Genomic DNA, 14135 nt, shown 5'->3' on the forward strand with positions numbered 1-14135 from the left:
CCCGGCTCACAGCCCGCCTGTGCCTCCTGGATGGCCACTGTGCTTTCGGACCCCACGCACTGTGGGCCTCCAGCTAGCGGGGGGGGGACGGGGGGGGACAGGTGGCTCAGCCATGTGTCTGAAGCAGCCTCTTCTCGGGTGGGATGGAGGTGCTGGGACAGAAATGGGAATGAGTTTAGAGGACAGGAGAAAGCTGCATCTTCTGTTGAATCACAAGCAGGGCCTGGAAAGGGGGGCAGCCACGGAAGGTGCAACCACCGGGGGGCTGGGAACACGAGGGCAAGCACCGGTGGGCCTGTCCTTACCGGGGGCGATGTGAGGCGTGTGCTTCCAAGGAGGCAGAGACAACGGACTATATGCGCTGCTGTCCCTTTGCCTCTCACCCTGTCACGCCGCTGCCATGGCCACCCAAGATGCTGGGCACGGGCTCCGCCAGACCCCAGTGTTCATGTGGACCTGCAGACTCTCAAGCACAGTCCCTCAACGTCTCCTCACCCACTGTTTTACCCCGGAAGAACCAACAGTAAGGCAAAGTAGGTATGTGTTGAAGTCATCTTGGTGTGGGGGCACCGAGGGAGGGGTGCACAGGGACCCTGTCTGGGTTGCGGGCCCCTCCTTGTGGGTCCAGCAGGCAGTTCGTGGTTCCCTCCCAGGCCTGGGAAGCCCCTCCTTCCTCCCGTCAGGCCCTCCTCCCTGACAGTTTCTCCTGGCTGGCAAAACACTCCAGGGCTACCGTCACCTGGAGAGCTGGTCCCTGCTTGACCCCTGACCTGTATTCTGGGGGTGCCCCCAGGCTCCACCCTCGGACCTCTGCCCTGTACCCATTCCTGCGCTGTGCTTCCAGGGCCATCTGTGTCCCACTACCCTGGGAGCATCTCCACCCGGAGGTCAGAGGACCATCTCCAACAACCTGTGCAAAACTGCCAACTCGACCCCATCCCCCAAACCCACAATCTCACCATATCAGCTGATGGTGACTCCATCTTCCCAGCGAGTCAGATTCAATTCTGCACTCATTCTTCTCTCACCCCCACGTCCAATGCATTAGAATATTCAGACCATTTCTTGCCTTCTACTAGGACACCCTCCCACTGCCCCCCTACTGCAAGCAGTATGGGTGCTCCATCTCCACTGCTGTCATGGCACAGCATGATCCAAGGCACTCCAAATGCTCCTGCTTAACCTCAAATAAAACCCAACATTCTTAATTTTTTTTTTAGATATTTTATTTAAACTCAATTTGCCAACATATAGAACACCCAGTGCTCATCCCATCAAGTGCCCTCCTCAGTGCCTGTCACCCAGTCCCCCCACCACCTCCCTTTCCACTACCCCTTGTTCATTTCCTAGAGTTAGGAGTCTCTCATGGTTTGTCTCCCTGATTTTTCCCATTCGGTTCCCCTCCTTTCCCTTATAGTCCCTTTCCCTATTTCTTTCTTTCTTTCTTTCTTTCTTTCTTTCTTTCTTTCTTTCTTTCTTTCTTTCTTTCTTTCTTTCTTTCTTTCTTTCTTTCTTTTTTTTTTTAATTTATGATAGAGGCAGAGACATAGGCAGAGGGAGAAGCAGGCTTCATGCACCGGGAGCCCGACGTGGGATTCGATCCCGGGTCTCCAGGATCGCGCCCTGTGCCAAAGGCAGGCGCTAAACCACTGCGCCACCCAGGGATCCCTCCCTATTTCGTATATTCCCCATATGAGTGAGACCATATGATGATTGTCCTCCTCCAGTTGACTTACTTCACTCAGCATAATACCCTCCAGTTCCATCCACATCGAAGCAAATGGTCGGTGTTTGTCCTGATGGCTGAGGAATGTCCCACTGTATATATAGACCACATCTTTATCCATTCCTCTGTTGATGGACACCGAGGCTCCTTCCACAGTTTGGCTATTGTGGACATTGCTGCTATGAACATTGGGGTGTAGGTGTCCTGGCGTTTCACTGCATCTGTATCTTTGGGTAAATACCCAGTAGTGCAATTGCTGGGTCGTTGGATAGCTCTATTTTTAACTTCTTGACCCTCCACACTAAACCCAACACTCTTAAAATGGCTTTCAAGGCTTGACACAATCTGGATCCCCTTTTACTCTCTGACTTCATCTCCTAATTTTCTCTGCAATTCTTTAACCCACCCACCACCACCAAGTCCACCAGATGAACCCCCAGCAGTGACTCCAACCCCAGGGCCTTTGAACGGGCTGTCCTGGGCTCCCAGACATGCAGGCCAGTTCCCCTGCCTGCTCACAGGTCACTGCCTCCATGAGGCCTCCCTGACATTGACAGTGGCACTCCAATCTCCACCCCTCCCCCTGTACTACCTCAGCTTTTGTCCACCACATACCACTCCTTCTAGACACCAGGTAGTCTACTTAACATAGTCTGCTTACTCTTCTTTGATGGTCTCCACCACAGGTGCCTGGGAGAGTTGCAGACATATAAAAGATGCCCAATGAGCATTTGTGGAATTGATTTGTACAGGGATTTAGTACATGGAAATCAAATGGGATCGCCACTTCTTCAGTGAAAAGAAGTATTACAAAACAAAATGTCCAGCCTTTTTCTTTATCAAATTGTCAGCATCTTGAAGTCTAGGCTGGGCTTTTCTCCAGAGAAGGCTCTAGCAATTCTGTTTGGAAAGAGAGCAAGGAAGAGAGGAAGGCTGCTGCTGCCCTGGAAAGAGAGCCTATTACTCAGATACATAAAAAGTTTTTAACAGGACTTCCCTGACGTAGAAGAAATGTTTTCCTATTTCACGTAGCATTCCCTGCTCTCACACACCCACGTTCCTACCTGAGTCTGGGAGTCCAAGCCCCTCCTGTCCCCCGGCGCCCCTGCCCCCCTGCCCCCCAGTCCCCCGGCCCTCCTGCCCCTCTGCCCCCCCCCCGCCCCCCAGCCCTCCGGCCCTACTGTCCTGTCCCCCGGCCCCTCTGGCCCCTGGCCCCCTGGCCCTGCTGCCCCCCGGTCCTCCTGCCCCTCTGCCCCCCCTGCCCCCCGGCCCCTCTGTCCCCTGGCCCCCCCGTCCCCCTGCCCCCCGGCCCTCCTGTCCCCCGGCCCCTCTGTCCCCTGGGCCCCCGGCCCCCTGCCCCCCTGGGCCCCCGGCCCCCGGCCCTCCTGCGCCCCAGTCCCCTGGCCCTCCTGCGCCCCCCGGCCCTCCTACCCCCCCCCCCTGCCCCCCGGCCCTCCTGCCCCCTGGCGCCCCGGCCCCCCTGTCCCCCTGCCCCCAGTCCCCTGGCCCTCCTGCACCCCCCGGCCCTCCTGCCCCCCGGCTCCCCAGCCCCCCCCCCTCCTGCCCCCCGGGGAACAGCGGAAGAGGCAGAGCAGCCGGAGGTAGCCGGGGCCCCAGCAAGTGGTGGACGAGCCTTCAGAGCAGGCCAGCCCGGGCCACCGCGTCCTCAGGCCCAGGAGCCAGACGCCTGGACTCACTTCTCTGCAGCCCTCGGCGGAGCCAGGTCAGTGTAGGCGCGGCCGGAGCAGATGGGAACACGTGGTCACTGACGCCGGGACCCACGTGTGTGGCACGGGCACGCGGGGTGTGGTGTGGTGCTGTCGGCAGCCCCGCCCCGGCGGCTCCCGAGCGCCCGCTGCTCCGAGGCCCGGCTCTCACTGCGCCACGGCAGGTGCCGCCCCGGGAGGCTCCCCGCGGGGTGCTGAGGCGGCCTCCTGCCTCTTTCAGGCCCCCTGGACTGCAGCAGGAATGCCTTCTTAGCCGATCAATCTCGCAGACGCCCCGAAGGCTGGGAAGACCCCGTAAAATCCGGCTATTCCCCACCCGCCTCCCCTCTTCCACGTTGTAAAACCCGGGGGCCCGGCCAGGAAAGGCCGAGGTCACTGTCCCAGGGACCATGGCGGGGACCCGGGCGGGGGGCGGGTCCGCGCCCTCCCCTGCCCCAGCACCGCCCGGGAGGCCCAGGCCGCCCCCCAGCTCCCCGGGGCTTCGGGGCTCCAGCGAGGCTCTGCTCCGCCACAGCTGGGCCCGGCCCAGAGGGTCCCCGCCCCAGGCCCTGCGGCCGGGTGCTGGGTGCCCGGGGTGTCCGGGGAGAGGGCCCTCGGCGGACCGTCTAATCCCAAAGCGGCTGCACTTTGTCACCTGCCGGTGTGGCCAGCGGCAGCCCCTCTCCCACCTCCCTGACCTCTCAGGAACGGGGTGTGGCGGGCGCTCCGAGGCCACGCGGCACAGGTGCTGGGGGGCCTGCCCGGCCCGGTGGGGGCTGCCCTGCTGCAGGGGCGGGCACAGCCCCCGCCGCCCCCCACCGCGGGCCCAGGGAGTGGTTGGGCCAGAGCACAAAGCTCTAAAATCATCGGCGCACCCGGCGTTCGCGCGTCGCCAAGTGTCCACACTGGACCAGCGGGTCAGGGAAGAGGCCCGAATGCACAGAAACATCTGTCCAAGCCTTTCCTTCGGAGTTCTTCATTTAAAAGGGCAGTGGAAGGCTAGGGACTCAGTCCACTATTTCTGGTCCCAGTATTTGGGGCACTGAGTCCCGCCTGCGATTGTGACATGTCTGTACCTGATTTGGGACGGAGACTATTGCTGCATTTTGATTTGAAATCCCAGTAAAAATAAATGCTTTGAAACCCTGTAATCCTAAAACCCTAAATCGAGAGGGAGAACAGAAACATTTTCCCTTGTATTTCCTTTGCCCCTCGTCCCCCACCTGCACTTCCCGTCCTGCTTGGCATTGCCCCAAGCCCAGAGGCCAGGGGGTGGGAGCCCCTTCGCCCTCCAGCCGGGTGGGACAGCCAGGCTGCAGCCCGGCCCAGCCCAGTGCGGAGCGCCCGGGACCCCGGGGACATGAGAGCTCAGCCACCCATCCGCCTGTTTCCAAACACACTGGGAGCCAAAGTGACCTGGGCAGACGGGCTCCTGGGCCTGACCGCCTTGCTCTTCAGACACGTGGGGCGGAGGGAGCGCCTCCACTTCTAGAACCCCGGGTCTCGGAGGACAGCCGATGGGCAGTTGGCCGAGGAACTCGCTCCGAGGACAAGGCTGCAGCTTCTTGCTCTTCAAATACACCCGCTCAACCACCACCAGCTCTGCGCCTGCCTGGCGGGGGGTGGGGGGTGCGGCCGGGGGCCTCAGAGCGCGGCCTGCCCCCCGCCCACGGCGCCCCTTTGCGGTGACCGGTTCCTGACGGCCGCGGGCGAGTGGGTTTCGGGGTCAAGTTTACACCCGCGGAAGGAGGCGCCAGCGGCAGGCAGGATGGGCTCGGCTCTCTCCTTCACTAGGCCCGGGGCGCACTGGTGTCTCGTGGGGCCCTCCAGTCCGGGTCCTGCGGAGGCGTGGACTCGCCCTTCTCTCGGCGCCCTGGGGACAGCTCGCCCCCCTCCCCGCGGACGCGAGGACCCGGAGGGCGCCGGCAGTCCGGGCTGGCATCAGGAACCGTGCCGCGCCCGATTTCAGACTGCCACGGGGACAGCTCCTTGGGACGTCTCCATGGTGATTTCAGGGCCCACGCAGGGGGTCACTTTCCCACAGGAGGTGCCACCTGGCCCCGCCCTCACCTGGGCCTCTCCGACCTTGGCCCCCCGAGGCGACAGGTGCCGTCACCAGGAGGGAAGTCTCAGGCCCTGCGGACCGGCATGCAGACCCCGCCTGTCCCTTAGGCGGCCTCGGGGACCTGTCCAGGTCAACCTAGCGGGGCAGGGCGGGGGTCTGCAGCGGGCCCGGCCGGACAGCCTCCGTCCTTCACTGCGCACCTAGACTCTCGTCCCCACGGCGCCGGGCGGTGCCCAGTTCTCCCGCGCCCGAGGCCGTTCCTGGCAGGTGCTGGGTGCTCCCGTGGAGCACGGCGACCCAGGGAAGGCGGCGGCTGACCCAGCCTCACTCGGGTGTCCCCCTGCTGCCGCCGCAAGTGTGCAGCTGCTTTTCCGCCGTTGGATGAAAGGCGCCATGCGCCCCCACCCCCACCCCGGCCCGCCAGGGGATCCAGCTGTCCCTCAGGAGCTGCTGCGGGTGAGCTGGGAACCTGCACCCAAGCTGAGCAAACTGGGAAGAAATGGGTAACGGGCGCAGGGGGGCGCCTGCAGGAGGTCCCCACAGAGGCCTGCCCGCTCCTCCCTCGCCTTCGCCGTGGGGTCCACACTGGGCACTGGCAAGGACCCACCGCGTCTCTGAGGGCCGACCCCACACTGGGTCAGCGGTGACTGGGGCTTCGGTTCAGATGAGCCCTGGGGATGGGCGACCACTCGCTGGAGCTACCAGGTTCCCAAACTTGGGGGGTCACGGGAGCACTGAGGGAGCTTTGTGCCTCAGGGGCTTCTAGAGACAAAGGGGGGGCTTGATCTTTTTGGAAAAACAAGAGTAACCTGACACTGGGCTGACTGGTTGCTCACAGCCACGGAGAGGCACCGAGTGGCTTCTGCACATGGGCAGGGGGCGGAAGGGCGGGGGGCGGGGGCAGCTGGGCCCCAGAGCCCTTCCTGCCCCACCTGGCAGCCCAGTGCGCTCACCCAGACCATTATTCCAAGTCTGCACGGGAAGCAGTGCTCTTGTATCTCTTCAAAGGTTAGACGGGTTCTGGAACCGCGGGGTAAACAAGCCCGTGTGATCACAGGCCACGCACAGGGAGCGCGAAGAGGACACCTGGAGGACAAGCTCCCACGGAAGAATTCCGAAGACCAGGAGTTTCCCACGCAGAAGTGTGTTGATGCCACACTTCCTCCCACGGGCTGGGCGCAGTGGGGCGCACGCGGCCAGACCGGGCTCAAGGCCGCCCTTCAGAGCAGCCCGTGGCGTGATCGCCGGACCGCATGGACCACCGTGGTCTGGTGGTTTCACAGCATCCTCCCTCCACACAGCGCTGGACAGCTTGGTGTGTGCACGCGTCCGTGCACGTGCATGCCAGGGAAGGTCACAGCACCTTACGGCCCCACCCTGCTACCTGAGGGGCACCACCTGGGAAGTCATGAGGAGAGAGGCAGGAGAGAGGACAGTAGCAGCCGGCAGAGACCATACCCCTTGGGTAACTCCGGTTTCCTTTTTGAAACAATTACATTAAGCACACAGGAGGGGTAGCCAAGGTGGCTTGGTGGTTTAGCAACGTCTTTGGCCCGGGGCCTGATCCTAAAGTCCGGCATCTGGCTCCCTGCATGGAGCCTGCTTCTCCCTCTGCCTATGTCTCTGTCTCATGAATAACTAAAGTCTTAAAGACACACACACACACACACACACACACACACACACACACACACACACAGACAAAAATAGTGATCCATTGTTTTATTAATACATCTTGGATTCTTACCCTGCCCCTTTAACGAGGGCATATTAACGTTTTGGAAAAATCTAAACAGACCTATCAATCAACACAGTCCTGCAGAATCTTTCTGGAATGATCTAGAGAAGCATATCAGATGGTGTCCATGGTACCAGGATACAAGCTCTGGGGCTCCCTGGGATTCTAGAAATACCCAGAGCAGCCATATGCAAAGTGTACAGCAGCTTTTCCGATGTATCTCAGACGGCTTTCATCACCTGTGACAGAAGTGCCCTCACCCCACGAAGGAGATCCAATTCGGACTCCGTGTCCTGAGACAGTGAGCCCCGGGCGGCACAAAGGCACCACGCGCTCCATGAGCCCCGGGGATGGCAGCCTCGGGAAGAGAAGCACTGTGGCGTGAACGCTGCTGGCTTCAGCAGCCCCAGTGCCCTTCCTCTGACGTCCAGCATCTACGCGGCCCCGGTCCCACCAGGGCTGGGTGCACATGCATGGAAAAGAATCTCGCTGTGACCTTTCCTGCAAAAGGAAACAGCAATAAAAGTTACCGCCTGGGAACGACAGAGGAATTCTAGTAAATCCGTGCCTCTGTGTGGAAGGACAGCAGAGCCGCCTGCACCTCAGGACCCCGACGCTGGGGCTCCCGGCCCCCTCTGCTCCACCTGCTCCCACAGCCTGAGCCCCGCTCTGCTGAGGGGCGTGCGGCCTGCGGCCGGGGCAGCGCCAACCGTGGCCTGCCTTTGCGCGTGAGGCTTGTCCCCTGCGAGTCAGCAAAGCGCCTGGCCTGCGGCAGCATCCACACCAGCCACACACCAAGGAGCGCCATCTTCACGGGGGCGCGGTCCCAGCTCTGGAGCCTCTGGGCACTTACAGACGGGGAAGGCTTTTTGCTCGAGGGCTCGACTCCTGTTCCTGCTGAACTGAGCCAGTGTGTACAATGAGAACTGATATCAGCTCAGTAGGCACCGGAGGGCGGGTCCAATCAGCCCGGGCAGCAGTGCCCCCGCTGGGAGCTCGGCGCAACTCGCTGGGGCTGCGAACACAAGAGACAGGTTACCGCGCTCCCGAAACCGCAACGGGGTTGGAAGGCACCGGCCCTACTCACATGCAACTAACAGCTCACATCTTTTTAACTTGATTTTTGGGTGATGCATTTGGCTTTAGTTTTTAGAGAAGAATAACTTTTGCAGCTTTCAATACATTTGACCTTTCAGACAGATGGCTAATTAGTGGATTTATCCTTCCGCAGACTTTGGGTACCCTCGCGCATCCACGACAGGAGACAGCGCATCCTTGGAGCCGAGTGGGTCTCGCATCCTCCAGAACCACACCCGGCACGGAGTGGACCACTCAGCGGCGGCCTGTGCCCCAGCAGCTCCAATTTAACTGTCCCCATCTCACCTTCTCTTCAGGTGCAGAACTTAGCCACTGTGAACAAAGCGGAAACCAGTCACTGTTCACCAATCAGCTAAGCTCTGCACCTCGGCAGAGAGGTCGTCGGTTGGGCATAAGGAATGGGCCGCCGAGCATCTTCCACGGCTGTTGCTTCTTCTGTTTCTGGAGAAGAGCTACAAGATGCATCTGTTCTCCGAACTGCAGAGAGAGAGAACTACGGCTTCTGGAGGAGCAGCCCAGGTCATGGATGCGTGGTAATCCCTGGCAATGTGATTTTAATCTTAAGTCACAAATCAGCATGCCAGGAACCCAAGCAGCCAGAGCACTCGGAGCAGTGCCGCGCCTGCTCACAGCCCACACCGCACACGCTGCCTTCTGCACACGCCGGGTGCTGCCGTCTGCCCACTAGCTACCACGTGGCCTTGACTTCGGCGTGTTGCGTGTTTTACCTGGAGTCCTAGAGGCCTAGCCTACAGCAGGACTCAGAGGTGACCACACTCACCCATGCAGCTTTGGAACATGAAATGAAAAGTACAACCAACAGCTGCCTCCACCCTGGCGGGGCTGGGTTCTCAGTGTGTGGGGTCAGGGCAACCTCCATTGAAGTGCCACCGTCACAGGGAAGGGGCTATGGGGTAGGGCATGCACATGGCCCTGCGTTCATCCCCAAGGGACAGGGACAGGAAGGAAGAGTTCCAAGAAGGGAGCAGACCTGTGACCAGGTCTACCCTGAAAACTCATGACGGAGAAGTGAGAGCCATGGAGCTCGCCGTGACCCCCCCCCCCCCACCACCAGTTGCACAGTTCCTGGACTCTTCTGCAAGAACAGGATCACACTTTAGAAAACCCTTTTTTCTCCTTAGTATCAAGAGTCCTTTCAAATAAATATACCTAAATATGTTAGAAATGGTTTTGTTAACCGCAAAACATCAGAAGCATGCTGAAAGTCTGACGACCGGTTAAGAACATCCACATAAAATATTAAATAACCATTAAGAATTCTGTAAAACATGAAAAATGCTTGAGATTTGATGTGACAGTTAAAAAGATAGAAAATTAGGCCCTATTATGTCATAAGCCTGGGGAACAACTGAGAAGATGACAGAAGCCGTGGTGGCCTTTGCAGGAATGCCTCACAACCCCTCCACTCTACCTAACGCTTCCTGTCACACTGGGATGTGACGTCTAAAACGTAGACACCCAGTTACACATGAACTGCTAGGATGTACAGCTAACCGGCCAACTCCAAGCACAGTTAATAGGAAGCAGTTTAAATACTTTAAGGCCCCCACTCCAGTGTAGACCAGGGAGAAATTCTACTCCAACTTGAGGTGAGGAAGCAGCCGGGCACAGCATTGCATTGGAGCACGTGGCGCACGTTGGCCAAGGCCCTTCCACCAGCCTTCCAGTTGGGCCTCTCAGGTCCTCTGCAGATGGGCAGCCAGGGGCCACCGACGTACACACACATCTGCATGGAGCTCAGGGTCTGGGGTAACCCGGCAATGTGCTGCTCCTGCATGAGCCCTCTGGCAGGTCCTCCAGCCTCCCCAGCCCACTGTCTAAACCTACTCCAAATTCTGACCCGTGTTTTTCCCAAGTAACAAAACCCTAGGTGGCCTGAACAGTGCCAAGGGGAGCTCTGCTCTGGGGTGCGCAGCCTCTGCTTGCAGGGCCCGTCTGGTCAGGCTGCACTCCTGGGCCACCAGCCACCAAGCACCTCGCTGTTGGCTCTTGTGGCTTCTCTGAGAAATCTCCGGTTAGCAACGGGTGGCAGAGACAGGGAAGGCAGAGAATCACCTCTTCAGAACAGCATCTCGGCCACCACCTGGGCTGAGGATCTATCCATCTGCTCCTTGGTCAGCTCAAAGCACCGGCGGGCAACCTGCTGCTGCCTGGCATCCTCGCTCACCATCAGCTCCCCGTACAGGTATATGCCCATGGCCTGCGGGGCACAGAGGCAGAGCAGGGAAGAAAGGAAATGATGCATCCATGTGGACACATGTGCTGCCTACACACAATCTTGCCGTCTGGAGATTACAAAGACCCTAGAAAAGACAGGTGACTAGCTGTACTTCAGAAACCCCCAGCTTAAAGTCCCTTCTCTCTCATTCACACTAAACCACACGGAACTCTCAGCCAGCCATCCCACCCACAGAGCCCTGGTGATCCAACTGATTCTCCAGGGGTGACGGGCAGGCAGGTCCCCACGATACCTGCCACAGCAACATGCGTGGCTGAAAGTAGCTCCGGAGGCACAGTGTGCGTGTCAACAGTTGCAGAACAGCCTCCCAGGGCAGTGTGCTGGGACACCAGCATGTCCGTGGCACCCCGGCAGGAAGAGTCCTCGAGCCCCTGGGAAAAGGTGCCGCTGCTTCGGGCCCCTTAGCAGCCTCCCACCCCGGCAGCAACCACCATCGCTGCAGTTTCAAAAACAATGCTACACAGACACACCTCTGCATTTTTCCTAAAGTTTTAAAATAGCCAATTATGTTCTGGGGAGACCAAAAGGCCCCTTTGGTTCTGCCTTTTCTCTTGTTTCAAGGAGAGTTATGCCAGGGATTACATGCTGCTGGAGCAAATTAAAAGGAAGATCTTGAAGAGAGCACAAGATAAAAACTTCCTAGTCTGGGGCTCAAAAACCCTCCCCTGAAAAAGCTGAGTTACGGTGATCCTTCTTAGCAAAGCTCTTGGTTCTAAAAAGCAGTTACTTTTGGTTTTCAGAAGAAACTTTTAAATTGCTTTTACATTTTGTTCCTGTCTGTGTTTCCAAACACCTCTGCTCCAACTGTGCAAATGTGACATTTCTTCTGCTACAAAGTCATGTAGTTTCTCTTTGTGAGAAGAACGAGCCCTCCCTCAATGGCTGCCCCCCATCCTCAGGCCCTCTCAAAAGTCCCTTTGTTTGCCCCACCCCACCCGCAGCTCCATCCCATCAGCCCACAGTGCCTGGCACAGGGCTTGCTTGGCAGCACACAATGGTCACGCTAATGGCAACAAGCTGCAGGCCACCTTCCAGCAGCTGACAGAGTCCATGGCCCATGGCCCATGCAGCCATGAGGAGGTGTAGGTGGGGCACAGGGGCAAGGAGGGCATCCCCATGCACGTTTGTGCATGTCCGTGCTTCCTGCGGGCTCCTGGGAAGGTGACTGCCTCCCCCTGCGCCGCGCCCCGCCCCCCCCGTGAAGAGTGAGGAAAGTTCTCAGAGGAAGGACACTTGAAGCTGGTGTGGCTGGTGCAGGTACAGACCAGTCTGTCCTGACTAGTCGGGGCTCACCCAACCAGTCTACCCTCCACACATTACAGTAGGGCCACTGAAGACACGGACACACACTGTGACAGCTAAGCCACCACCTGACCCGAGACCTGGCAATGCTGTGTGAGGTCTGTGTGCGTCATGTGGTGGTGACTGGTCCACAGCCTGGTCCAACCTCAGCAGCTGTTAAGGGTATGATTCATGTCATAAATGGACACAGAGGGGGAACACGAGTCCAACGTGTGTCACGTCAGCTCCTACCTCCTTCTAAATGTTTAAATAACTTGTTGTGAAGAAGTTAACTACCTGGGTCCCTGTGTTACCAAGTCCACTGAGCAGTGAGAGGGCAGCACTGAAAGACCCCAACTCCCAAAAATGGAACTCACCTGATCCTCCTGGAGGAATCTCTCCACATCTTTGTACGCTTTGGTGTATTTGTGCTTAACAATGAGTTCACACCACCGATGGCGAACCTTCAGGAAGGAGAGAGAATCCAGTAAGCAACAAATTGTGGGTTTCTTCAGCCTGTCTTAGGGACAGAATCTGTGGTAGCAAAAGTCACTCTCTCAACCACATTAATGTCCCTGACATGTAAGTTTTTACTTTCATTTCTTTTACAAGGAAAGGAACCATGGTCCTAACTGGAAGGCTGTCCGTCAACTTTGGGGAAAGAAAGGACCTGTCTCGGGTGTTTTGATGTTTTTAAACATAAACACAATTTTGCAAGGTACCAGATCAACGCAAAACCTACCTGGGCCATGAAGCACACAACCCCTGCAGTACGCGGTCCATGCAGGTTCCCTTTAAAACCACAACTGCCTAATTTCCAGCAATGACCAATATGGTTCAATGCTGTTGACTGGAACAAGACAGTGACACAGTTGTCTATATTCCCGAAAAAACCAGGAAGGGGAGCAGGCCCCCGCCGCCGTGCGCCACAGGTCTAAGCAGCCTGCTGCAAATAGCTGAGCCGACTGTGGGGGCCGTTCAGCCCAGATCCACTTGACTCAAGGTTTACCAGAAGGAATCTGCCAGGGACCCCAGCCCCTTCGACAATGTGGGTCTGGTTCCAGCACTAACTATCTCTGCTGGCACTTCTAGCACATTCTTTAGGTGGAGAGTCAACCCGAATTTGGTGTTTGGATTTCAGTCGCAGGCCCACCTACTGCCCCAAAGCCCTGTCAACTGTACCCAGTGAGCAGTCTAAACTTTCTGTTCCCCTACTGGCTCAGCACCAGCCCTACATGGAAGTGATTACAAGCACCTCAAAAGCTTCCTTCCTTCCCTGTTTTTATTGCCTTTCAAAGAGGGAGACTTTGCATCCCATTTGTGGCAACAGGATAATATAAGCAATGTCAACATTTTGGCTAAGGCCCCGTAAACTGTATCATTATTACCCACTGCTGGCTGGATCTGTCCTTTCATCTACTATAAATAGATTTACACACAAACAAGCAGAAATGAAGAAACGACTCTTCTGGGAAGCATCCCTCCCCTGGGCCACAGCACACTCCCTCAGGGGTGCTGGTGACGCTGCCCTCTGTTGTGGGCAACAAGCCCTTTGAACTTCCAAGGACAGGATGCCAACACACGTTATATCCACGAAGGAATTCCAGAGGCCCATGGAAATGAGCTAATTGCCTCTGAGCATCACAACAAACAGGAAGAGGCTGGACTGGACGGGTCTTGGCAATCTTTCCCTCTTCCACAGAATGTTCTTTCCTACAAAGCCAACTGAAATGAACAGACCATAAAAGGGAAAGGGCAGCCCCTAAAATATTCTCACAGAAAGGATGAGTGAATAGAGCTCTGAGAAGCCAGCTCGTCATACTACACCAATCAGAAGCCACCAGGCCCACCAGACCTACCAGACCCCAGCTCCCAAGCCCTGGAAAGCACCCAACCAGCCCCTGAATGCCCCTTCGCTGTTGTCTCCCAGTCATGGTAACCTAAACACCTCAGACACCACCTGTGAGTTTGCCTAAAACGGGGGCCAGCTCGGCAAGGTCAAGGGGGGGGGGGGAGGTCCGCCCTGTGGGATGGACTATGGTTCCGTGCCCACCTGGGGTTCTGAGAGAAGAGCACCCCTTCTGGCACCTGCACACCACAATGCTCCCCTCTTCCTGATCCTCACACACAGGAATAACAAGGCCTACATGAGGGCCTACTTCACAGCAGAGTAAGGCCTCAGGCAGGCAGGAAGCAGGTGGTCCCGCCACAACTGGGTGAAGGCCCAGGAGGCCCATGTAAAGGGCCCTTTGACACCAACA

General features: G+C 57.8%; 1 protein-coding gene across 12 annotated transcripts in view; it reads right to left on the reverse strand.

Moving 5' to 3' along the window:
* Positions 1–7204: 7204 nt before the first annotated feature.
* AOPEP (aminopeptidase O (putative)) overlaps positions 7205–14135 on the reverse strand; it is a 335041-nt gene continuing 328110 nt past the window's right edge. For 4 of the 12 annotated variants that reach the window (XM_055310035.1, XM_055310037.1, XM_055310034.1 and 1 more), the window contains 2 exons: positions 12252–12338; positions 7205–7736 (listed from right to left, as the gene is read on the reverse strand). In XM_055310035.1, the coding sequence (XP_055166010.1) occupies positions 7401–7736; positions 12252–12338 (423 nt within the window). In that variant the 3' untranslated portion in view covers positions 7205–7400. The other 8 variants (XM_055310041.1, XM_055310038.1, XR_008662502.1 and 5 more) reach the window with 7 other exon arrangements.

The sequence above is a fragment of the Nyctereutes procyonoides genome, unplaced genomic scaffold (genome assembly GCF_905146905.1).
Source record: "Nyctereutes procyonoides isolate TBG_1078 unplaced genomic scaffold, NYPRO_anot_genome, whole genome shotgun sequence".
Lineage (NCBI taxonomy): Eukaryota > Metazoa > Chordata > Mammalia > Carnivora > Canidae > Nyctereutes > Nyctereutes procyonoides.